The 25,956-nt window shown below is 38.8% G+C and overlaps 1 protein-coding gene across 1 annotated transcript in view; it reads right to left on the reverse strand.

Annotated features, from left to right (window-relative positions):
• The window catches only part of LOC140172442 (uncharacterized), an 82,910-nt gene extending 57,268 nt beyond the window's left edge, over window positions 1-25,642 (reverse strand). The window contains exons 1-12 of the mRNA XM_072195590.1: window positions 25,547-25,642; window positions 18,759-19,819; window positions 17,956-18,016; window positions 16,705-16,922; window positions 15,630-16,092; window positions 13,899-14,069; window positions 12,551-12,614; window positions 11,573-11,704; window positions 6,214-6,384; window positions 6,030-6,178; window positions 5,102-5,319; window positions 3,276-3,464 (exon numbers count right to left, since the gene is read on the reverse strand). Coding sequence (XP_072051691.1) covers window positions 3,276-3,464; window positions 5,102-5,319; window positions 6,030-6,178; window positions 6,214-6,384; window positions 11,573-11,704; window positions 12,551-12,614; window positions 13,899-14,069; window positions 15,630-16,092; window positions 16,705-16,922; window positions 17,956-17,963 — 1,783 coding nt within the window. The 5' untranslated portion in view covers window positions 17,964-18,016; window positions 18,759-19,819; window positions 25,547-25,642. The remainder of the gene's footprint in view (window positions 1-3,275; window positions 3,465-5,101; window positions 5,320-6,029; window positions 6,179-6,213; window positions 6,385-11,572; window positions 11,705-12,550; window positions 12,615-13,898; window positions 14,070-15,629; window positions 16,093-16,704; window positions 16,923-17,955; window positions 18,017-18,758; window positions 19,820-25,546) is intronic.
• Window positions 25,643-25,956: the final 314 nt, after the last annotated feature.

Below are 25,956 nucleotides of genomic sequence, written 5' to 3' on the forward strand. Positions count from 1 at the left end.
GCTCAAACTCAGTGATAACAAATCTCATGCCCAGGGGAACATTTTTCAGGGGTCAGGTCAAAGGTCATGCAGAGGTCAAATTTTAGAAATGCATTTTATGAACATCTGTAAGGGGTACGGGGCTTAATGCCAAGGGGAACATTTTGGAATACTTTGCAGGGGTCAGGTCAAAGGTCATCTGGGTCCAAATCTTAGAATTTATTATCTGGACATCTGTAAGAGGTACGGGGCTCAAACTCACTGGCAACAAACCTCATGACCTGGGGAACGTGATGGAACATCATAGAGGGGTCAGGTCAAAGGTCATCTGGGGTCAAATCTTAGAATGACATTTTCTGGACATCTGTAAGGAGTACGCGACTCAAACTCGGTGACAACGAACCTCATAACCAGGGGAACATTTTTGGAACATCCTGCAGGGGTCAGATACCTCCACAATACCAACACGCCCAGCTAGGTTTGTGGTCTATGACCACCATTTGCCACTAGTCTTCCTTCCTATTTAAAATAGTAATAATACTGTTCAACCTCCCTTCTGCCCCCTTCTTTACCTCAAAAATACAGGTCTCTTCTAATCTGGCCAGGGAAAAAAATAACCAGAGGCACCTTGCCCCATGCCTTTGCCTTGGTGCTCCTCAAAATGTAGTGTGTTCACATTGTTGGACGTACGCCCGGCGGAACTTGGTCGGCGCAAGTTGCTAGGAGTAGCGGTAGGTGCTGCCAGGAGTAGGTGCAGTGTGAACGATGGTCAGCGTAAGTTCCGCCAGGCGTACGTCCGACAATTTACTCCTGACAAATGTCAGGAGTAGCGAGCTGGGTGTGACTTCCGCCAGGTGTAAGTTGCAATGTAAACGCAGATTACGCCTGGCACCCGGAGTAAGTTTGACCTTTGTTGGTCGGAACTAAGAAATTACATATCGCGTGGTTGATAAAGGCCTGATAAAGGTCACAGAAACACCGGAAGTGTAGCCAATGTTTACGCCAACCAGAAGTGACTACTTGGTGGAACTAGTCGGCGTACATGTAGTGCTAGGAGTAGGCTAGGTGTGGACACGCGGTAGGAGTAAGGAAAATATTTGTGGAATTTTGATCAATGTTAGCGTAAGTTTACGCCGGGTGTAACTCAAGTGTGAACACGACTTGTGTAACTTTGGATGTATTCTTTAGCCCTGGGTCTTTAGCATGTGATTGCCTTCGCACCTTAGCAGAAATGCCTGGCTGCCCTCGCTGATGCCAAAATGAACTTTTTTCCCTGTCTGGATGTATGATCTTTTCAGAAAATTTTGTATTAATTTTGATTTACCTCATTTTAAGACATTGTTTTCACTTTAATTTGAGAAAAGCAAGATCCAATGAGATTTCACCTTGCGAGAATCCATTTGAATTCTAGCAACAGCATTTTATGAGAACCTTAAGAATCTCCCCCATTTACTTTAATGTATTGGCTCAAAAAATCTAGATTAGAATCCTGGTGAAAATGGAACAGTCCAGATTTTACCTTGTGATATATTCAAGTTTATGTCAATATTTATACCAATGATTAATACCAGAAGTAACATGTCAAATGACACAGTAAGAATATTACAACCTAAGATTTAACATTTTACTTGTGAAGCTGATAAGCCCAGAAGCAGGAGCTGAGAAAATCCCAAACACTTCAGCAGCTCATTTTTAGGCTGAGGAAGTCCTTCCACAAAACCATATTCTTTGTGATGTCCCAAAATGTTACCGACTTGTTTCTGAACTAAATAAGTTCAGAATTTCATCTTTCGTCTGTATGACCATGGAAATAGGCATTACCAATTCAATGCTACATTGACCAAGAAATCCCTGGTTTGATACAATCTATTATCAGGGTCAGAATTTCGTTTCACAATGCGAGAATCAATCTTGATTCTTGCAGAATAAATTTGCGAGAATCATTTGATTCTCGCAAATCAACTTCTGTGTAAACTACAAATGTTTGCGGGAATCAACTTGGATTCACGCTAATATGTTTAGGAGAATCTTTGCGAGAATCGATTCTCTATTCATGCCGAAATACTGACCCTGGTTATAAACTCAAGTGAACTTGAAACAAGTTCAAATTTCCCACCTTTTTGGTCACACATATAACTGAAGAATGGCCCTTATGAACGTAACACACAATCACTCATTTAAGTACAATTATTTTAAATGATAGTTATAAAAGAAAAAGCCACCTGAATATCTTAACATGTCTATCAAGAGACAACTGCTTTGATTGTCCACCAAAAAATCCACTTTTTTGGACTATTGAACAATGTTCCCCCAAAAGGTCAGAATTAATAAGAACAATTGACATAGATCCTACATTCTTGGGTGAAGATGTTCAAAAAATGACCCAAAATTTCACTTGCCAATTTTGTTTTTTTCAAAAAAGGATCCAACAGTTTGGAAGTCCTGTATCTTATCCCAAATATCCTCATCAACAAGTATATTCTGGCTATGAGCAGCTCTGCATATACCGTAACCACCCGGGGTATAAGCCCACCTTCGACTATAAGCCCACCCCCTATTTTTCAAAACATTCTGGGAACAAGGGTGCACTCAGGTATAAGCCCAGTACTAAATTTTGGCCAAGTTCTTAAATCAAATCAATGCTTTGTTCTCATATTCAGGCCTGTACGCAGGATTTTTTTTTTTTGGGGTGCTGATTTTGAAAAAGTGGACTTTTTTTCCAAGGGGGGGCGATTTTGTGAAAAGTAGTACAAGTCCAAATTTTATGTTTTTATAAGCTCCCTTATGGTAGGGCACTTTACCATTTTTAGATGGTTTCACCTCTATTTGGAATATATAAAAAAATATCAGTTGATAATTAACATTCCACACTTATAATTTTAAGAAATTGACATAGATGATAGAAATTACTGGTACATTGGGCATATACAAATGGGGGATGATTGTTCTTATTTTTAAATTCAAGCACTAGCCCTTCACCGCTTATAAGCCCACCCCCATTTTTGAAGTGAAATCTGCCATCTTGGGGGCGGGTTTATACCCAAGTGGTTACGGTAAGTGGTTATTTTTGCGTAGTTATTTTCGTTAATTGGAGTGAGAAAGACATTTTTGCGATTGTTATTTTCGCGATTGCTTAATCTTGCCCTATAGAACTACTTGCTATATATTAAACATATATTTGTGAGGTATTTCGCGGATAACACTCCATTCGCAAAATCCGCGAAAATAAAACCCTCGCGGAAATTACCTTTATTTTTTCCTTCTATTCTAGCAGATAAAGGAACATTATCACCTACCTTGCTCCTCAGTTTGTTCCTCTTGCTTTTCCCCTTCCTGCTCATCATCAGATTCTGTGATGGTGTCTAATGCAATGAACGAGGGCGGTATGCCATCTTCATCACCAAGGTCTTCCACATATTCAGCATCCACTATTTCTTCTTCCTGATCCACTTCTACTCCCTCATCACCTGCTTGGGCTGGTTCATCTGAAAATGGGGAGATAAAATAATGGTAGTTAATAACAATATATACTTAATACACTAAGCCAAAAAAGAAACTTATAATTTTTCACAAGGTCGTATCTTAAAATCCTGTCCATCAAAATTAACCAAAATTACACACAGGATTGCCTCAATACTCTACTCTAAACATATGTCAGTAACCAAGCAGTTGTCCAACTGACACAATAGCAAAATGCACTGATATGGAACAGCTTCCAGGACCACATTCACAGCCCTATTGGCACCCAGCAAACGAAATCTGTGAGAACGGCATCTTGAATCACCAAATAATAATAATAATCACCATTAAATCATCAAATAAGCTGTTATTTTGCCACCTTAGGATTATTATTTTGGCTATGGGTTTTGAGATAGTGGTTTAAAAATGTTCAGGTGACCTGTTGATGTTTTTTGAATAATAACTACGCTATAGAGTGTATGCAATACAATGTCACTCATCCTTATCAATAAATCTCCCTCTATTCAATTTCCCATGATAATATAATAAAACAGGCAGTGATTAACTATAATATATATGATTGTGGAATCGATCTAGAGGTCAACATCATGTGCCTTGGGTGTTTGTCCTTCAACATGGCTGCCAACTATACCATTCCAGTTGGTTTATTGCATAGACTCTATACACAAAAGTATAGAAAGGTACAAGGGAAAATAGGGAAAACTACGCATCACACACTAGTGAAATTCCAATGGAAACATTACATTATAGGAAGGTCTTGATGCAATGCAACATGAGAACACATGATTTCTGCTGTTTGCTGATTATGCTGAGAGGTTAGAACCAGATAAATGGATTTGTTCCCTCAATATGACTGGAAAAATGTGGATAAGAAGCACCTTCAACAGAAATTTTGGCATTTGGGGGTAATTTTGCTTCCCCAAATAATGAGATTGCACAAAATACTGTGCGAAATTGAGCCCATCTTCCTGGGAAATGAACTTTTTTTCTCGGCCTGTACCCGAATAGCAATGTCCCCATATTTTGTGAGAGTATATACACATGTCATGTGACTGGAAAGCGGCTAGACTGCCTTGCATTCCTTTATGATTTGAACAAACAATAATTCACGACAGTTTTTCCTTCCATGAAACACAACACATACCCAATGACAGTTCTAACCAGAGTCTTTCTCTCTGGGCATTATGGATTTCAGATGGGAATGGTTCTCATTCTGAACTTGCAATCATTGTATGATGAGTTGATATTGGAACAAGAGCAGGACAAATTTCTCAAGGATTTGGCTTATGCCCTCTCTGAATCTCCAACTGGGTGCACGTCATCCCTCCTAGCTTATTTCTGTCCCCCTAAATGTCTTTTAATATGCCTATTCACCAATCGCACTGTCATCTGAAAACGAAGTTATATCTGTAAAGTGTGTGCTGTGTATGTGTACGCCTGTCAAACGCATGCTGTAATTGCCGCGTACACTTTCCAAAAGCCTTCTGGCATGTTGCTAGAAGAGCGCGAGAAACAAAAAAATGCACAATTTTGCGCATGCATATGCAGGAAGAACCTTGTTTTGGTAGCAAGATAGCGGATCCGTGCAAAGGGCGAATGAAATGATAATGCAGCCCTGGTAGTAGTGTTTCCAAGTCTGTACCTGATTCATGAGTTTCCATAGCTGCTGAAGCATCCTCCTTCTCCTGAGTTGCATCTTTGTCCTTTGATGTATCAGATTTAGATTCAGGCTTCTTACTGCTAGTGCTGCTTGATTTGCTTGCGCTACTTGTTCTTGATCTGGCAGACCTGCTGCTGCTACCAGCTTCTGGTCTGCTTGTCCTAGATGAGGATGAAGAGGACCGTCTCACTTTTGAAGGTCTGTGGAAATTAATTGCATTTTAGTTATAATATATTATCAAATGGTGTTATGAATCAGTCTCATAGCACCTTTACTATATAAAGTGCCTTCATATCTCTTATTGTACAAGAAATCACAAAGCATCACTTAAAATTTGGGCTGCCTCCGTACACTTATCTGTGAACTTATTCATTTTCAAACAACTTTACCACATGAAATGCACATCGAGCACACATCCTATACCACATGTCGCTTATAAGAGTTTGATAGTGACATCAAAATATGCATCTGTATATGAAAGAGCTCGGAAGTGACACAAGGTGTAACATGGGTACCTTAACCCTAACACTGCCCCTGGTTTTTGGCTATTAGAAAGGAAAGTAACCAACAAGGAGAGAAGATGAATAAAGAAGTTACTTGCTACCACGGGATTCAAACTTCAGACACCCCCGCATGCCAAGCACAAGATCACTGACCGGTAGCCGCAGGTCCTTTGCTAGCCCGGCCAACAAAAGCGTGCGTGTATGACTTTTAAAGGTGATTGTGTCATGGAATCATGTGGGATTTTTTTTTGGAAGTGGTGGTGAAATAAGAACAGAAGGAATGCAAATGTAATAAATCAGTCTTGTTTACCTTTCAACCATGACAAAATTTTCATTGACCTAGCTTATGCCCTCTCAGAATGAGCGTGCTGATTATGCGTCTAACACTGTCACTATTTCCAACCTACCTGTCTCTATCTCTATCCCGCTCCCCAGAGTGTCTCCTCTTGTCCCCCGTTCTCTCAGCTGCCTTGCTCCTGTCTCCTCTATCCTCACTACCAGTCTTATCACTTGATTTCTCTCCTTTCTGAGATCCAGATCGATCTCTCCTCGGCTTCTGCTCCTATCCCTACTACCGCACTATCTCTCGGCGCCTCTACTTTCATCTTCCTTGTCGCCATCATGGCTGCTTCTGCGTTTCTCCACATGCCGTTCCCGAGTCTCCCGTCGTCTTTTGTAGTGGCGTAGAGGGCAGCTTGTGCCACGAGGACAGACGCCTGTTTCGTTGAATTCAGAGCATTCAACTGTGTGACGTCTTTTGCACTGTTGGAAAAGATACACAAAGTTGTGGTTGAATAAGTGGACCTATATATAGCTTTGTATATTTATTTTATGTTGCTTTGAGATCCTTTATTTACCAAAGTGTGAAGCCATAGATTTGGTTTGATTGAATAAAGAAATGAAAATCCTCATATTATTGTTACAAAATACTTACAATAACCTGAACCTAAACAAAGCATGGGTGGTGAAAGCAGTGCAATTATTGGCATGCATTTATGTTTATAGGTCAAAATCATTTCCAATTCCAATCAAAACCTACCATATTCCACATAATTAGCACCCCAATATAACTACCACAAGTCCACAGTTTGCAATGGGGTCAGACTCCTACCCTTTTTAATTTTGCCCCACCCTTTTTATAAAGGTACCTTTACTCTGAACCCACACATTTTTGGAACATGAGCTAAGCACACATGTGTGTGTTCATAGGGTGAAGCCCCTCATACGTGTAGCAGGGGTTCAGGGCCCCTGGAGGTCCCAGATGCTTTCTGCTGCAATTTATCTAAGGTGTATTTGGCACTTTAGAAACTAAGCTGATTTTATTCTTAGTTGAAACAATCCCCACCCTTTTTATCAGCCCACAAATTATACAGACCCTTTTCCGACTGCCAGACCAGCACCCTTTCTAAAAGGTGGACTATCAACTATGGGTACCCTTAAACAGACATAAGTTAGACTAATCCAAGGGTGTGTAACTAGGAACGTGCCAATAATCAAGTCAAATATAGTCATTTGATGTTCCTTGAAACAAAAAATAAAACTTGCCTGAATGCTTTTTGTGCATACCCATTTCACCAATTTGTTATATCACTCACATAGATGGTATTTGACACCACACAGTTTTCAAACAAAAAGGTTTCATCCTCCTCTGTGTCAACAAGATATAATTTGATCCAATTACCCCTGATCCAATAACATATGCAGCTCTCATTTCAGCTGATACCTTTAATAGATGACACCAACATTTCAAGATGTGTTGAAACACTGACATTTCCGTACCCACCTCTTGCCAAAAAACAATCACGGTCAATCACCATTGATCACATCACCCCTACTTTTTTCCATCCTTTGCGATCAATGAACCATGCAAACCAAGATGGGATGGTGTTGAAAAATGGCACCATATCCACCTACACCATTGTGGTAACATTTCCGGTGATCAATATACGGGTCAAATATTGAAGCAAAATCCACACCATGTCTCCAGATGTGCAACACATAATATTCCTGACTTGTGATCGAGCAGTTTGGCAGTTGGTTCAGCTACACATGAGAAAGCAGCTTGGCAGTTATATTTCAACAACACAAGAATTGAGAAACTTTCGCATTCAACATCGTTTTGTTTGCAAAATCCTTGATCAACTGAGTATTCCATAATTTTTCTACTTTGAATACATGACTACCTATTGAGCTGTAACTTGACCAAATTGCTATGAAGTGAGGTGATATTTTCAGATAGGTGTAGCTCATTTCCACACCAGTTCTAATTCCAAACTAAATTTCAACACCAAAGTAAAGTCCTGATTAAATTGGCTTTGTCCACCTCAGCAAGTTTCCAATACCCCCTGAGACAATGATGTCATTTTGGCAGGAGATTCCAGCATCTCAAAAGCAAAACCTGAACAACATCCAAACAATATGTACCATCAATGTTCAGGGAGGAATAAAAAACTGCCAACAGAGCACTCTCCAGTCTGCTGGCTTTCAGCCAGTTTACTGTCCTTGGATCAGTTAAACATTCACCCACAAGAAGCCACTTTCACTTCTCAAGGTGATCTTGGTTCTTTGTAAACAACTTCTATACAGTGTCTCAAACTACACAGACTATTAAACAAGTACCCACAGTGTTCAGGACTCTTCCCTCCACTTTCAATTATTACATTTATTACATTTATCGTGAAACATGGTACTTGTCAGAGGTGGACCCTTGATTTTTAATTCTATTACCTCCACGACCCATTATTCAAAATCGCGCACTGTGATTTGTTGAAACGCGTCACGTGAAAGCCCATTTAGCAATAAAGTGGCCAGGGCAATGAACTTTATGTTCTTCTCGCATCACAGCGCACAGCAAAGCGCGATGCAGTATATTAGCGTTGTTACGCATTCTACGCAAAGCATTACGCTTGGTTACGCGTTCTGCAATACTCGCTATCACTTACGCTTTGGCTACGCGTAGGCTCTCCACCTTGAGGTAAACAACTTGAGATATTTGGGCAAAAAATGTGATATTTTCTCTTTAAATCGCACTATTTTGTGGTAATAGAATAGAAATAAAGGTGCAGCATTATCCTTTACATAAATAATGTGTCCTCGGCAGTAAAACGTTTAAATAATGGGTTCGGCTGCGCCTCACCCATTATTTACGTTTTACTGTCTCGACACATTATTTTTGTGATAAAGGATAATGCATTACCCTTTATTTCTTAAATCCTATAAAATCCCTTCTTTATTATCATTATTATTTCAAGAATGGTTACATTAATTGGAACTGCCCACTAGTCCAAAGGGTCAGTACTCATTACTACGAACAGGGTGTAAATTAGGGTTAACGGCATTTTAGATTTGGATTAGGGGTAGGGATAAAGGTTAGGGTTCGTGTTACAGATAAAGTTAGGCTTGGATTAGGGTCATAGTTAGTCATGGTTAGGTTAAGGGTCAGGTTTAAGGTTAGGATTAGGGCTTAAGTAGGGCATTTTAGATTTGGATTAGGGGTAGGGATAAAGGTTAGGGTTCGTGTTATAGATAAAGTTAGGCTTGGATTAGGGTCATAGTTAGTCAGGGTTATGTTAAGGGTCAGGTTTAAGGTTAGGATTAGGGCTTAAGTAGGGCATTTTAGATTTGGATTAGGGGTAGGGATAAAGGTTAGGGTTCGTGTTACAGATAAAGTTAGGCTTGGATTAGGGTCATAGTTAGTCAGGGTTATGTTAAGGGTCAGGTTTAAGGTTAGGATTAGGGCTTAAGTAGGGCATTTTAGATTTGGATTAGGGGTAGGGATAAAGGTTAGGGTTCGTGTTACAGATAAAGTTAGGCTTGGATTAGGGTCATAGTTAGTCATGGTTAGGTTAAGGGTCAGGTTTAAGGTTAGGATTAGGGCTTAAGTAGGGCATTTTAGATTTGGATTAGGGGTAGGGATAAAGGTTAGGGTTCGTGTTATAGATAAAGTTAGGCTTGGATTAGGGTCATAGTTAGTCAGGGTTATGTTAAGGGTCAGGTTTAAGGTTAGGATTAGGGCTTAAGTAGGGCATTTTAGATTTGGATTAGGGGTAGGGATAAAGGTTAGGGTTCGTGTTACAGATAAAGTTAGGCTTGGATTAGGGTCATAGTTAGTCAGGGTTATGTTAAGGGTCAGGTTTAAGGTTAGGATTAGGGCTTAAGTAGGGCATTTTAGATTTGGATTAGGGGTAGGGATAAAGGTTAGGGTTCGTGTTATAGATAAAGTTAGGCTTGGATTAGGGTCATAGTTAGTCATGGTTAGGTTAAGGGTCAGGTTTAAGGTTAGGATTAGGGCTTAAGTAGGGCATTTTAGATTTGGATTAGGGGTAGGGATAAAGGTTAGGGTTCGTGTTACAGATAAAGTTAGTCTTGGATTAGGGTCATAGTTAGTCAGGGTTATGTTAAGGGTCAGGTTTAAGGTTAGGATTAGGGCTTAAGTTATAAGTTTGTGTAAAGAGTAGGGTTTATAACTAAGTTACTGGGTTTTCACACCAATGACCCTTCAGACTATCGACCTGAAGACACATTAACAAGAGACTGCAACTGTTACAAGGTGTCTATGAACAAGTTCATTTGGAATATGTAATAAACTCACATTTTTAGTGATGTTTCACCACTACACTACATGTAGTGGTTTGTAATCAAGGACATGGGGCCTATTCACTCTGATATTATGCCCTCTGCGAGGGTTCCTGTCGTCTATAAAAGGAAACAGTCAGAATTCTGATGAAACCAATAGTGTAGTGGTGAAACATCTCTAAAAATATTTTAGTTTAACACCTTCATTTTTCTTGGAATTGTACAAAAAGAACTATATGTTTATATGTTAACTGTTACAAGGTGTCCCAAACTAATACCCCCTCATCTGTATGTGATAGCTGCCATCCACACAATTTGAATAACAATAACAATAACAATAACAATATCCTTTCTTTGCCGAATAACTGAGATATTTGTACACAATTGAATTTCTGCACAATCCCTGTTTGTTCATGGAAAATAATTAACTTGAGATTCCCTAACTGATTTCCTCTGGCCTTCTCCACTCTGTATGAAGTCTGGAGCAGTGTAAAATACAGATTTGGTTGGCAATGAGACCCAAGAAGAAAGCTTAATAACTTACTTACTACGATATATGCTTAACTGTTTTTGGTATGCATCGATTCCATATATTGTCAAGATTAATATTTCACAATTGATTTTTAAAAAATTTCACATACTTTCCATGGCGTTTGGATGATTTTCTTTGGTACAGCCAGTTCAAATTTCGCCAAAAAGTCGCCATCTTGTCATCAGGTCCGCATTGACGCATTGGGAACGTTTTTCTTGTAATTTTGCGATAATGAAAGATGGAAAATGTGCCAAATAGTATTTGGATTGCAGTTTAGAATGTGTACTTTAGGAATTCACCATTCTTGATTTATATTTTAAAGCAAAAGTCACAGAAAACATTGATTAAAAACTGCAGTAGCGTGGGCTCCAAAAACCCTGAATTTTCAAGTGTATATCTTCTCAGTTCCGATACATCGACGTCCAATATATTGAAGAATATCAGTCTGTGCAACCTCGGACTAGAGATTCCCCTGCATAAGGAAGTACTTCTGGTCTCGGTTACCCGTATAAGAACTCAGGGAGCTGATCCTGGCTGTGATGGTTTATTGTGGTGTGTATAGGGTGTGCACTATTTAGCTGCAAGTCCATGATTGCTATTACCAAATGGTTTATATGACCTGTGTCTTGGGGTACAGCGGTCAGTAAATTCTTGGAAAGTGTGCTTGTGTCAGTGCACAGCACAGGATATATCCCAGCACCTTTTTTTTCCACCGTTTTATTGATACCATGATGTTTTCATACCATGTTCAAGTATTAATTATCATTGTGAGACACCCCGTAGTCACCAAACTTAGTCCATTTGGCTCAACACAGTCAACACTTGTATTTTTCCCTTACTCACCTCACTGCCATAGGGGCAGTATCCTCTCAGGAAATCCCGGCAGATATCGGCACGGTTGCTGACCTTAACATGAGAGTACGGGCAGTTGTCACGGTTACATACCCCACGCATGAAGTACGAGCACACCGGCATCTTTGGAAAGAAAAAAAAATCACTCATCACCAATTAGTTACTTTGCACACCTAATGATTTGTACAGTATAAATACTGTAAAACTATTATTCAAACTTCAAAGGCCTATAGGATTTTTTTACTAAACTGGTAAATGGTTCAATAAGGTCCATATTGGACCATAGTGATTAGCAGTGTTCTGTAAAGTGTACTGAGGCCTATGGGTTGGCGAAGTACACTATAAATCACAATGGTGTGTGTGCTCCACAAGGTGGCTCATGCCCTTTCATAAAACACTGCCGTTAATTATTCCAAAACCTTTTTCCATGAGTACTTGGTTTGATTGTTACACAAATATCAGAGATGCCACTTGCTTGTTGAAAAAAATCAGGAAGTTGCAAAGCATAGCCACTCACACATTGCCCAAAAAATCCTGAATTGATGTCTAAAAATGGCAAAAATCAGGAATTCCTGATAAATCAGGAGAAGTGGCATCTCTGAAGTATGGATTTTAAATCATCACATGAATCTGTAACAGTATTCGCTGTCGTAGTGCAAGTTAGTAACCACTGGTTACTGCTCCAAGCCTGGGCTCATACACATGTTCCGAATTTTGATATGCCATAGGCTTTGTGTTGTGATCATTTCGATCAGTGGTTCGTAACAAAGAAAGCATAATCCAGTTGACCTAGCATTGGTCATATTCTAACGTGCACTACGACAGCGAATTAGGCACGGGAAAATTGATTCTGAGTTTGCAATCACATATTTTCAGAAAAAAATTATTTTTGGTAATTCATTATTTGAAGGCAGGGTAATGCCAGCTTTCTTAGCTGTTACTTTTCTGAGGCAGGTGTCAGGTCCTTACCTTGTCTTTGGAAACCTTGTGGGAGAATGGGCATGCATCCCCTTTACATGTACCTCTCAGGAACCTGAAAGAAATTACAAACATTTTATGATTATAAGCAATTTCAGTATCTTAAGGATTTCGTGATCCTAGCATCCTTTTTAAGACATTTTCAGTAGATATCCACGAAAATTTCAGTTGATTCCGATTTTGCATTTGTGAGTTATGCATGATTATGTGTATTACACTGCTCCATAGGCTACTGTTGTAAATTTCGTTCTGGTATACCAAAACGAAATTCAAATTTGACGATATTTTTGCTAAACGAATTAATCTGCAAGAAATTTTTGGTACATAAACATTATGTATCCAGGTTTCCAGTGGTATAAAAATCTTTATTTTTTTTTGAGAAAAGTGGGGGGATTAACACCAATCTTTATTATAGTTACAATAGTTATTAAGTTGTTTCTTTGATAGCTCAAGCTTTCTCAATAGCTCAGTTGGTAAGAGTGCCGGTCAGGAGTCTCAGAAGTCTAGTTTCTTTCTACCCAGAGGAAAAGCTTGAGCAAGCTAGAGGAAATCAATTATTTGTGATTATGTAGCATTGCTATTGGTCAGGTACATTTTTTGAAACATACTTGCCCCTCTTGCGGGTAACAATTTTAGATCAGTGTGAGTAACCCAAATGCCTTGCATGTTCATTTTTGTAGTTGGGTTTTTAACTGACTAGTGTCAGAAAATTAAATCAAAATCTTTACATATCATTCTAGCACTTCTGACTCAACCTTTTGTCCAGAGAATAATGTCAAATTTTTGACACGCCAAAACTGTTTTCAGTTATCATGATTGAATGTTATTCACCTTAAAGTACCGTGAACTGTTATTACTGTAGTGCTGACTTACTTTGCATGTCTAACTGTGAACATTATTTATAATGTGTTTTTATTCTATTTGAGACCTAGTTACAGCTCATCAAAGAACTGGTCCCTGTGCTTCAATTGTTACACACAGCTTTCCCATGTGTGTCCTACATTGACGGACAGAATTTGCTTTCACATATGAAGAGCTTTGTTTCAAAACCCCTTACATCCACTTGAGCAATTTTGAGAAAGCATAAATAAATCATCAAAAAAATCATTAATATATGGGGATTTGCAACAAAAGCAGTGTTTGGCAGGATGCTTGGGTAGGATGAGCATCCCACCAAAAATACTTTTATTGCAAACCCCCTTATATCAATGATTTTTTAATGATTTTGTTATGTGTTCTCAAAATTGCTCAAGTGGATGTAAGGGGTTTTGAAACAAAGCTCTTCATATATATTAATTTCTATCCCCATTCTTTCAATTTTACTTCAGTTCTATCTCACCTGGTGCACACAGCAACCTTCTCTGGGTCGTGAATGAAATGACAGTTCTCTCCACGGGTACAGCGTCCAAAGCGGTTGTAGGACATGCAATAACGCTTGGCCTCGGCACCTTTGTTCTCCTTCTTGTACTTGGCGGCAATACTGGTATGGATACTCCGCAAGCGCAGACGACTATTTCATAGAAAGCAAATCAAAGGCAATGTGTCAATTCCCGTCATTTATGCATATATGAAAGGTATAAGGGCTCAAACTGTCCAACTCATTCACTTAATTCCATTGATAGAGGTCAAAGTTAATGGTTCCTATTTGGGGCTATGTCAAAGGTTACGGGTGGTGTCAGGATTCATGGAAGTGAATTGCTTAACAGGATGAAATAAAACTTGAGTGGAACGTAGGGCTACTCCCAATTGTTCAAAACTATGTTTTGTTTTGTGCAAATATAAGAATGTTTTTAGTTGTTACACAATTTGATGCGGCGCACGTACATTAATCGTTTTTGTGCAAGATACTACTAACTATACATTGGTTCGACTTCATGTTCAGTAGTGATGTAGGTGCATATTTCACTGATCGAATATTGAATCATGCATGTAAAGATAATTGAGCAGATCGAAAGAACAAGGGTGGTTTGTTGGCATGCTTGCAGCGCAACTGCGAAAAAAGAATGATGTCACTACCGAACGTGAGAAGAACCAAAGAATACCAGAATGGTTTAAATGTGAAATGATTATGTGTATGCTAAATAATTGCAAAATGTGAAGTGACATTGTGGACAATAATTTAAAAAAAAGAAATAATTATTCTGTGAAATTACTTGCAAATACAAAAACAAGTTATTTCACAGGTTCGCAGCGCTTTGATTGGTTGAGAATCAACTCTATTTTCACAACTAGTTATTTTTGTTGTGTTGAAGTTTAAATTACATGAATTACAATGAAATTACATGATATTCGATTTTTGTATAGCAGGTGGTTGTTTTTTGCATTTTGGATTTCATCTAGCTGTTGACATGTCCTCATGCAAAATAAGTTGAATCTCCGCGCCGCAAACTTGACGTATACGTTTAGAAAATTTCTGCTGTGTCACTTTCTCTTATACTCAAAATATTCTGAAGTCCTTTCGTCGCTACCTTATATTTCTCTCTACCCAATTCAGCAACAAGCAGTACAGCCATAATTCTTATTTCAATTTAGAGGTTGTTGGTGGCGCTCTTTCTTTGCGCTCTTCTAGGCAGCTTAGTAGCTGGGAGTGGATTTAAGTTGATCACTAGATCTGGCTCGTAAATATAAGCCAATAGTGTGGATACATGCAGTCCAATACACATCTCCATTTTTAATAATGGTTTGGAACTCTCCCAGAATGCAATTTTATAGCTGGGCTCCATATATTATAAACAGGCATTTTCTTTCTTTTCCCTGCTCACCAATGTGATTATTATAGCTGGGTCCATATTCATAGGACTTTATGGTCCATGAAATACATAATTTGATTTGCCTGGTCCATTTGCATTTCTTTGCATTTTTTTTTATGGCTGCTTCCACTTTTTCATGGATTCTTACATCTCCTTACGTTTGGCTTTGTGCCAAATTGGCTGCATCCTATCAACTTTTTTTTTCATAGATTTTGCTGGTTTTACCTTCTCCTTTTATTGGTCCTTTTGTGTATTGTGCAAGGTTGCAAATACGTCCTGGCTAGCAAAAAGGAGCCAGGGAATGAATACCTTGAACCCACCTGGCCGTAATTTGACTTGTTGAAATCTTGGGTTCAATTTTAGCTTTAAGCTCAGGCATTGTTGATTCGGGTTGATCCTCCTCTGTATCGGCCGATTTTTCAGCCGATCCACCCGCTGATCCATCTGCTCCTGTATCATCCGTCGTTTCTTTTGCTGCTGCTGTATCCGCGGCAGCGTCTCCTTCTTTTGTTTCCTTTGGTTCTCCCGATTTATCCTCATTGCTTTCCTCAACCTTATCCTCCGTAGTGCTGTTGTCTTTCTCTGCGCCTTCAGAAGCCTCGTCTTTTGCTTTCTCCTTGCTTTCCTTCTCGGCTGCCTCTTTACCGGCTTCATCGTCTCCCGTTTTTTTCTTAGTTGGAATGCGGTTGAGCGACTTGCTATAGCGTGAGACCACGAGATGATATCGAACACCGCGCAGTTTCACCATTGAGCCACGCATCTGTGGCCTACCACCTGTCTTTGCTGAAAAAATGCAACAGAAAGAGTCAAGTTCATGTTGCCATGGCAACCAACAAAACAGTACACCCTGCGAGACAGACAAATAACAACAACACAGCTAACATACTAGGCTTTTGACACGTACCTGATTTGTGGGAAGTTTTCAGTAGCCTACACCTCATCCTTAAATACACAAACTATCTCTTTCAACATCTAAACATGTTCCAAAATATTGCCAGGTGACAATGTTGCCTACCTTATATCTTGGTTACTTGAACAGCCTGGTTTTTTTTTTCCGAAAACTTGTGTGCCACAAAAGAATTAATTTAATTTTGATTTGATTGTTATTTTTTAAATGAATGCAAGTCCAATTTCTTGTCATATTTCTTATGCAAAGTTTACTTACACATAGATAATGCCCAACTAAGTGATGAAAAAAAAACCCAAAAAACCTCACACAAATACTATAAATTGACCTTTCGTCTTAATTTTTTGTTGTCTCATTTTTCTGATACCTTAACAGGTGAATTTCTACAAATTTCAACCACTTTGAAGTAATATGACATCATGAACAGGTTAAAGAGTCTGCCTACCATGGTATTGATAAATTAACCCCCAAAGAACCCTCCTTCTTACCTTTCGGATCTTTCACCTCCTTTCCATCGCTGACCTCCTTCTTCTCCTCCTCCTTATTTCTCTGGACGATTTCAATCTTGGCTCTCTGCCTGTTCAGCACACGGTGCCTGGCAGCAGCCAAAGCCTTCTGCCTGGTAGTCATCTTCACCATTGGTTTCTTGGTGTGGGTTCGCTTGACCAATGAGTATGGGGTGTGGTCCATTACATGCTTGATGCGCCTATTGAAAACAAGATGGTAAACAAGCATTTCATTACAACCTGCAAACATTGACAAATCTACAAAGCTAGCAACTGAAGATCCTAGTTCTCAAAGGCAGTGAAGTCATATTGAGTGCATTTCGAGATATGGCAAAGAAGAGTTTTATGACCATGTAGTTTAAATGCAAGTAGGTGGTTTTGTCCTTGCCGATTCAATGCTCTACCATGCTGGTGCATTATTTCACTATGAAACTTGCACAGATGGTGTCGATAGCCCCTGTGTAGCAGAAACTGACACTAGCTCCATTTTGATGATTTTGTGCCTTAACTCACTTTTAGAACTAGCAAGTAGAAATGCTTTCATGATTTACACACAGTTGGAAAGGACCTTGAAAACTGAATTTTTGTTTTTGAGCAAAAATTTCTTTCAAGATTTCCCTAAATTCCAAATTAATACTGGCATGGATTCTAGCTAACTTAACTATCAGCTGATCTTTAGGCCATTCTATTCTTCTTCCTCCTCAGCAAGTGTACCGTAATCATTGCATGATGACAGGAACACTTCAAGTTCCTCCTGTACAGACCATGCACGTAACTTCCTTGAGTAAGAATATATGCTGTTTTATACTTGGAAATCAAACAATACGACCATTCCAATCTAAGTTTGTAACATTCCATTCCTTCTTAGAAATTTTAAAATGTACTGCTACTGCACAAATGAATAATATACCCATTATTCCTTTCAACTCATTGATGGAGAAATTGGTCCTTCTTGATTAACAATAACAGTTTAGCTGAAAGTTCAATTTCTCAATTTTAAGCTAGCTAGTTTTAGCATCGACTTAAATTTGCCTGTTCTCATAACATGAGAAACATACCAAGCATTACTTATTGGGAGCTTTTACAGATGGTCAAGCACTTAACTTAATTAACTGGCTTAAAATGTTGACCAAAACTAATTATAAGTATACACTGTAGGTAAATGTCTTGCCACTTCTATCATTTGGAAAGTCACTGCATGACCAAATGACATGAATCGTAATAATAACTCACCTCTCCATGAAGGACACGGAAGTATCTTCTTCCGCTTCGTCATGACGGAATCGTGCAGAATCTAACGAAAAAAATACAATAGAAATTTGATGAATGCAATATAAAACAGGGGTTACACAATTGAATTTTCTGATGGGATTCCTGGTTACACATAGTATATTGTGCTTAAATACACTTCTGTCATTGAGCAGTCGTAATGCACTACCATGAACTTCTTTTCGGTTAACCTATAACTGGAATTTTGACCCGGGTGGACAGGAACTCGGGTACCGCGAATTGGTGAGAGCCTTACTTTCAAGTCAGTGATTCAAACAGGCCTATTCCAGCCTGCTAACTAATTGTGTGTGACCTAGAAATTGCTCCAAAATAAGAAAATGTCAGAAATGCAAACTGCATTTGGCCCTCAAGCAAGCACATTTGAAATATATTTGGCCCTTTATGGCCATTGAGCACGTGTAATTGAAAACCCCTGATCTATAGGCAATTTATCATAATTTATGGTTTTAATTTCAAAACGTTTTACGATTTCTACTATGGGCTGAAGTGTCACATTTTCCTTAGTACTATAAACCTCACAATATTTTCTGAAATCCACCTGTTACGTTAATTTATAATCTTGACGTCCACATGTACTGTCCAAAAACTTGTTTTCCTTGTGTTTATTGAAATATTGTAAATTTTAACTTTTTAATGCTACATGAATATTATCTGTGATTATTCCCTCATTTCCCTGCAGGTCATTCTGATGAACAAATTCAGTTATTTTTTTCTAAGATTTGTTAATATTTCACATTAATACTCACAAGAATGACGACTTGGGTAGGTTCTGTAAAAGTTTCGTCCACGGTTGTATCCACGTCCCCGAAAATACCCACGTCCTCGGTAGCCACCTCTGCCGCCGTAGTATGCGCGTCCTCTTGCATAACGCCCACGTATATAACCCCTGGATCTACCACGCGTGTAACTACTGCTACGATAGTCATTGTAGCCAGATCTTCCTCGGCCTCGGACATACCCCCTTGACCTGTTGGAATAACTGCTTCCACGGCTGGAGTAACTACCCCGTGATCCTCGGCTTGAGTAACTTCTGCTGCTGCTACCCCTGCTGGAATAAGTCTCCCTAGACCTCCTTTCAGCTATTGAGCCAGAACTACGACGGCGGTCCCGAGATGTATCATTGATGATCCTGTTTCGTGATTGGTGAATCCTTGTAGGTGGTGATCGCTGCCTATCGCGCCTTCTTGGTGGCGAATCTCTAGTACTGCCGAATCGACGAGACGAATCTGAACTTGAAAAGCGGTAGGCTGATCCTCCCTTCTAGAAGAACGCTCATCGGACAAGCGGGACGAAAGGGAATCAAATGAACGAGATGATTGCCTGGAGCTGCTGTAACTACTGCTTCCTAACCCAGAAGAGAAACTACGACTACTACGATCGCTTCTGCCACCAAACCTGCCCAGATCACTGCTACCACCATAGAGGGAATCCTCAAGACTATCAAGATTGCTTCTACCAAATCCGCTACCCAAACCGTAATTACTCCTCTGACCACCATAAGATGATGACTCTAACATAGATGACCTTCCCCTAAGAGACCCAAGATTATCATTGAAACGACTTTCGGAAAAAGAATCACCCCCACGGTTAAAACTGCTAGAGCCTCCTGATCTATCACTGCGCCATGAATACTGCGATTGGTTGCGTGACCCAAACTCATCTCTTTGCCCGTATGGATGTGCGCGATCGCGAGCACCACGGTATGATCCACTTCCACCACCTCTTCCTTCTCTTCCCAAACGACGACTTTCTCTCTCAAAATTACGGTCAGCGTATGAATCCCGCTCCTTGTGAGTATCAATAAGATCTGAAAGAAACAAAATAACACAAATTACAAGAACATGGTTGAAACACTAATGACTAGCTACGAATTTGCTCATGGATGCCCTCACATTTGTAGTCTCTACTCCCCATTCCAGAAAAATACAGCACAAATTTTTTGGGATTAAAAAAAATATTATCAAGTTCTGCCAAATGAAACATAGTTCAATCCTATTCATTCATTTAATCGGAAATCTTGAGATAAGAGAAAAAGTTCACTATTTTACTAATATTTTGAAAAAAGAACCAAAAACATGCATTTTCGGCATGTTTTCTGACAATGGAGTCACTAAAATCACAGATCTCGAGTATATGCCAAAATCTTGCTCTAATTTTCACTTTTTTTTAGAATGAAACATGTCTTTTTCTAAAATTAGAATGCATAAACTGACATTTGTCTTTGGGCTTGATTGTCACAGCATACAAAAAACACCCTAAAAGCGCATGTTCTTGACCCTATTTCCAAAAATTGGCCAAATATTAAAATTTGACTTTAATTGCTAGTTACAGTGTAGGACTAACTAAAGGATTGGGATTTAGCTATGTGGCTGTGTGTCCTGAACTCGCCACCCTTAGCGTTACATGACAAATATTATGCATTTTTACACCAACCGGGTTTCTAATTAGATTATCTCGACAATCATCAACCCTAAACTAGCAAATGTATACATTTTTGGAAAGCTGACGGTGACGGCATAAGCAATTCAAATATATACATTTCAACTCATTATACAGGGTGACCTGCAAGTTATATAGAGTGGAATAAAAAGATTTTGATAAAAATTGGTCACTCAATGCATTGCTTATTACCAACTTACAGTAATAAACTGGAAGTAAACAACATTCATTTGGTTAGAGGATATGGAGAGCCAACTGACTTTGGAAGAAACCAAAATCACAGCAGTTTGGTAATCTAGGAATATAGGGTGTCCCAAAGTATGTTAGATTTTTTTACAATTCAACATATTTTGAACCTAAACATTTTCCTCCTAACCCATACAGAAAAAATATGTCCATATAATTTAGATTCCTCGTCAAATTTCCCTTCAGAAAATCTATACTTTGACTATGATAGGATAAGTAATTAAAATTTTACAGTAACTTTTAGATTTTGAAGACATCTGCATTACTTACTACAGTGTTTAATATGACAACGGGTAGTTTTGTATGGAAAAGTTGGTATTTTCTAGACGATATCAATCATAAATTATTAAAAACAATTAGTAGAATTGTTTAGCTGTAAGGCCATGAGTGTTTTAGATGCTAAATAGAGCCCAAATCCAATTTACAGCCTTTACAGAAGCAGATTACGCACTAAAAATACCAATTCCATAGAGTTTGTGTGTACCACATCCCCCACCACCGCCACCCTGCCCATTCTGAATTCTATGAAGCACAGTGTCAGTATTAAAAAACTTCAAGTATTTCTTTTTACAGGGTTTTTATTTAGCAATAAAATGAGACCACAAGCATGACAATAGGGCCTACCTTCTTGCTTGACAGAGATATCATCATTTGTTTTGAGTCGACTTTGGCAAAATGTAACGTCGCCACCTTTTTTTGGTGGCGAGCTCAAGACACACGACCATGTTTCATTTGGCAAAATGGGATAATATTTTTTAATCCCAAAAAATTACTTCTGTCATTTTCTAAATATGGAGTACTAAGCTTCGAATTTGCACACGCTAGTTGCGCATTTGATGCTAGAGTATGTTGCTTGTTTTTTGGTTGGATAGCAACGGATGTTATTTATTCTATTAATGTTGAAATTTGGATGATACATGTATACTGCAATATTATCTTTTGAGTAAAATTGCCTATAATGCACGATGTTTTGTGTTTTTAAGAACCAGTCTCCCTTATTACAATGTATGTACCCAAATCAGGGGGGTTGTGATACAAAAAAAAATAGGATTTTCTCTAAAAAATAATTTTGGTACATATTAGCACCAACAACTCACATGTAAAATATGAGCGTGCACAGCGCCCTCGTTCAGCTTTAAAAATTCTTGAAATTTCAGCCTCTCTGAGCCTTACTTGCAAATGGTAAACTTTGGAGGTGCATAACATCGTGCGCCATCATCATCCCAACCTGCATTTTGCATTTTTTTAAAGTACCAAATGGTTACATTACAAAAACCAAGAACAAAAATTGGGATCTTGATGGCGCACAAAATCAGCAAATCCAATGATTTGATGAAAAGCGCCCTCGTGCAAACTTCAAAGCATCATAACGGGCTGCGCCATCAAGATCCCAAGTCCGAACAAATTTGAAATTAAAGACCTCCATGGCAAGTTTCATTTTTCAGCAAAAATGTTTTGGGATTTCGTTGGTGCACAGAGTTAACAGAGGTCAAAGGTCAAAATTTTTTGCACATTTTTGCACGCCTGTATTATTGCGCGCCAACGTCACCTGACTCTCCGAATAGGATTTCATCAAAGAAGAGGTAATTCTCTGCAAGAACTGAAAAAATTAGCTTGGGATCTCTTGATCTTCATATTTTTCTGATTTTTTGAAAATGGACTTAGCCTCATTTTGGAGGTCAATTTGACCTCTTTTTCCCACTCGCTGCACAATGTGGGCTTTTTACTGCATCAAAAAAAGATGCGCCAACAAGATCCCAATTTTATTTTTCATCGTCTGCGGCCCGAGGGCATAAACAACAGTTTAGTCATGAAAATATATGAATGAACCCCGTTCATACATACAAGAACATTTTGTAATTCTTATTTCATCAAAATAATAACAAAAAATTACAAGTAACATTAATAAAAGTCATGATTTTCCTTCATTTTTCCTACCCGGCGATCACACATCCGGGACACCGGGCATAAACGCTGTTTATGCCCGGCTCTCGACCAATCACGCGCGCCGTTACATGTATGAACAAGTATTTTGTCCTGTTTTCCCCACCCTAAACAAGTATTTTTAAATCAAGTCTGAAATCATACCCTTTTCAAGTAAGCCTTTGCTGGATGAATTCCCGTTTATGTCGTGGAGAACCACCGTATGTTAGCCTAAGTTCCCAGGTCAATATCGCGCAGAAATATACAGAGACAGTGTGCGTAGTAGGCCTACCTTCTCCTGTATGGGGATTATCACTAATTTATCAGGGGTCCCGCTATTGCTCAATTGCGACAACTCTCCCAGAGTCGCTGCCTCGCTGGGTTAAAAATAGAATCATAGAATGTAAACAGAAGTCGGGATTGTCACCGAACCGGGTCACCGGCACAAAACACGATTGATTACGACCCGGTTATGTCTCAAATGTTTTATTTTCATGAATAGTAAAATATATACCCTTTACACGCATCCAAGCTGTTGTAAAAGTATACGGTACGTATGCTAGGTGAATTTTGCCATCAAACTGCATCATTTTACATATCAAATTAAAGCCCTTGAGTAAAGAAAGCCAAAACTGAAAACATTTTTGTCATAGCACTTTCCGTAACAAAGTTACATCTTGTCAAAGATTGACTTTCATCAAAAAGATTCTGCTAGCAAAATTCCCCAAAACAGCATTTAGGGGTGTTTCTAGATCTTAGTCTCATGGCGATAGCAGCTTTTTTTAATGGAACTGCTATCAAAATCCTCTAAAATTCTATGTGCGAGTGGCTCATCACCATAAAAAAATCATATATTTGGGTCAAGTGAAGTATAGAAAACATATTAAATGTAGGTTTCCTTCACCGACACAATATGCATTGTGTTTGGGCCCCGCCCCCGGTCTAGGCGAATTTCGCTGACTAGCAAATGTGTTAACTTAAGGTAAAGCCTCCATTTCTCCGTTTTACAAAATCAAAATTCCGTTTTGCAATTTTGCCATTTTCCGTGATTTTCCGTTTTACTCATAAATCCTATTAAAGGTCCGTAACCCGATCGACAGCATCATCCCCCGATTTTTTTCATTGTTGATGAGGTTTTGGTATCACATAATAGATACTATTTTTCTCATTACTATCCTGAAATTTGACGCTCCAAGTCGATGTATTTCGAGAAATCATGAATCACAGCGGTTTTACAGGTATACCAGTTTGTAAACAATAAAAATTACTTGGATCATGGGAAGAGAAAAAGCGAACTACGCTAAGTGTAGTCTCCTACACAGCCAGTTTGCGTCGGTCTGACACTCGTCGATCCTCGTCGATAGCCACATACAGTCTGGCTCGAGACTACGCTAAGTGCTGAGGAGACGGTCCGCCGTATATAATTAAAACAATTCCTTGATAATTTCAGTTGGTGAAATAGCTCAATTGGCTAGCGCGCCGTTCTTTTACCCTAGAGGTACCCGGTTCAAAACCCGGTATCGGAAGGTTTTTTCCTCTACATTTTTAACCCAAACTTTTTTATATTCATTTGAAATGTACATATTGCAGGGGAAATATATTTTGTTTCCTTTTTTTCTGAAACGGTGCGAAAAAACAAAAACAAAAAAATATTTTCCGTTCAATACGGGCCGGGCATTGCAGCATGTCAGCATTCGTCATACGAACGGGAATTGTTGTTGTTGCATGCCTACCCATAATGCAATTCACGTATACAAGGTATTGGATTGCAAATTTGGCTATTTATTCACATTTACGCTGAAAATGCTCTCGTTTTTTCACAAAGCAGCATAAAGGGGGAGATATTTGATATTATTATGTAATTTTAAAGACAATCCATATCCAAAACCAATAGGGTTACCCCCTTTAAAAACACCTTACAAAGCAAAATGACAACATGATGACGAACCTGTTAGTTATTTGTCCTACCTTACTGAAGCCGACCTTCAACATCGCCATTGAAGTATATCACTGCTAATTATATGCGCCACGAGGAGGTCATACGTAAAGCACGGTACGCTTGCACAGTAAACCAGTACAGCACATGTACAATGTACATGTACAGTGTAGTGTTTGCGGTCATGAGCTGTCATGATCGACCTGGCCCAGTTATTTTCCAACCATGTGATGCAACATCAACAGCGCAGCGCAAATGTACTGAGACAAGGGGTTGTATTGGGTGATTTAAAGTGAGTTGTTATGCTTAGAAATTGTATTTTTAGTTCAGCTATTTCATGTTTGACAAATTTTTGGATAGTTTTAAATATTTTTTCAAGAAAATTCCTATTTTTCTGTCAATTTTAAGCTTACTTTTTCAGAATTTTTCATTTTCGATTTTCCGTGCTCAAATTCCAATTTCCGTGATTTTTTCCCGTTTTCCGTATCGCGGAGGAATGGAGGCTTTAACTTAAGGTCTGTTCATACTACCACCGCATTTGCGATGCGTTGCTTTGCGATCGCAAAGCACCGCATCGCAAATGCGGTGGTAGTATGAACGGACCTTAAGCTAAGGTTTGCCTGGGAGTGGGATACAATAATAAAAAAGTACCCTTTTTTCCCGATTTTGGCAATTCTGACACCCTTTGCACAGTACGCGCGTACATCGCCCGCCCGTGAAAAACTGCCCTTTTAGCGCGTTTTTTGTACACAAGCATGGTGTCCACCTTGTAATGCCTAATGGCAGTGGCCCCCGGGTAATGCATGCATGATGAATGCAGAATGTGACTGTGTGAGTAAGCTTATGATTATCAAGACAATACAATGAATAGAGTGTACAAGAAAAACATTAATACACGCAACAGTAACACAAAATGCTACCAATTGTTTGAAAACTTTGTTCTCTGTAATGTCAAGAATCATGTTCAATGTACAATTATTAAATTCTTACTTTCTAGATAGCGTAATTCATCTTGCAAAGCTGACAGCCGCTGCAGCGCTCGGTTCTCATAATGATCCGCCATGCTGCAATATGGTAATTTTTTTGGCAAAAATTTGGTTAACCTAGGTGGTTTGCCTAATTTTTAGGGAAATATTTTCTAAATAATTTAGCTTAATACATTGTATTTTTGCATAAAATTACATTCGGTAGCTAACATGTTCACTTTTTGATCAAAATGAAACTATAACTTTAGAATTATAGTATTTTTGATACCTTTTGACCACCTAGGTTAATAAAAAAAAATATGTATGTGTACGCGTCCGTGTGCATGTTGGCGTCTGGTATTTAATACCAATAGATGGCGCTCTATCAATTTTTTTTCAGGCCCTGTTTTTGTTTTTGTTTTTTAGGTTTGTGGG

Source organism: Amphiura filiformis, chromosome 16 (assembly GCF_039555335.1).
Source record: "Amphiura filiformis chromosome 16, Afil_fr2py, whole genome shotgun sequence".
Taxonomy (NCBI): Eukaryota; Metazoa; Echinodermata; class Ophiuroidea; order Amphilepidida; family Amphiuridae; genus Amphiura; species Amphiura filiformis.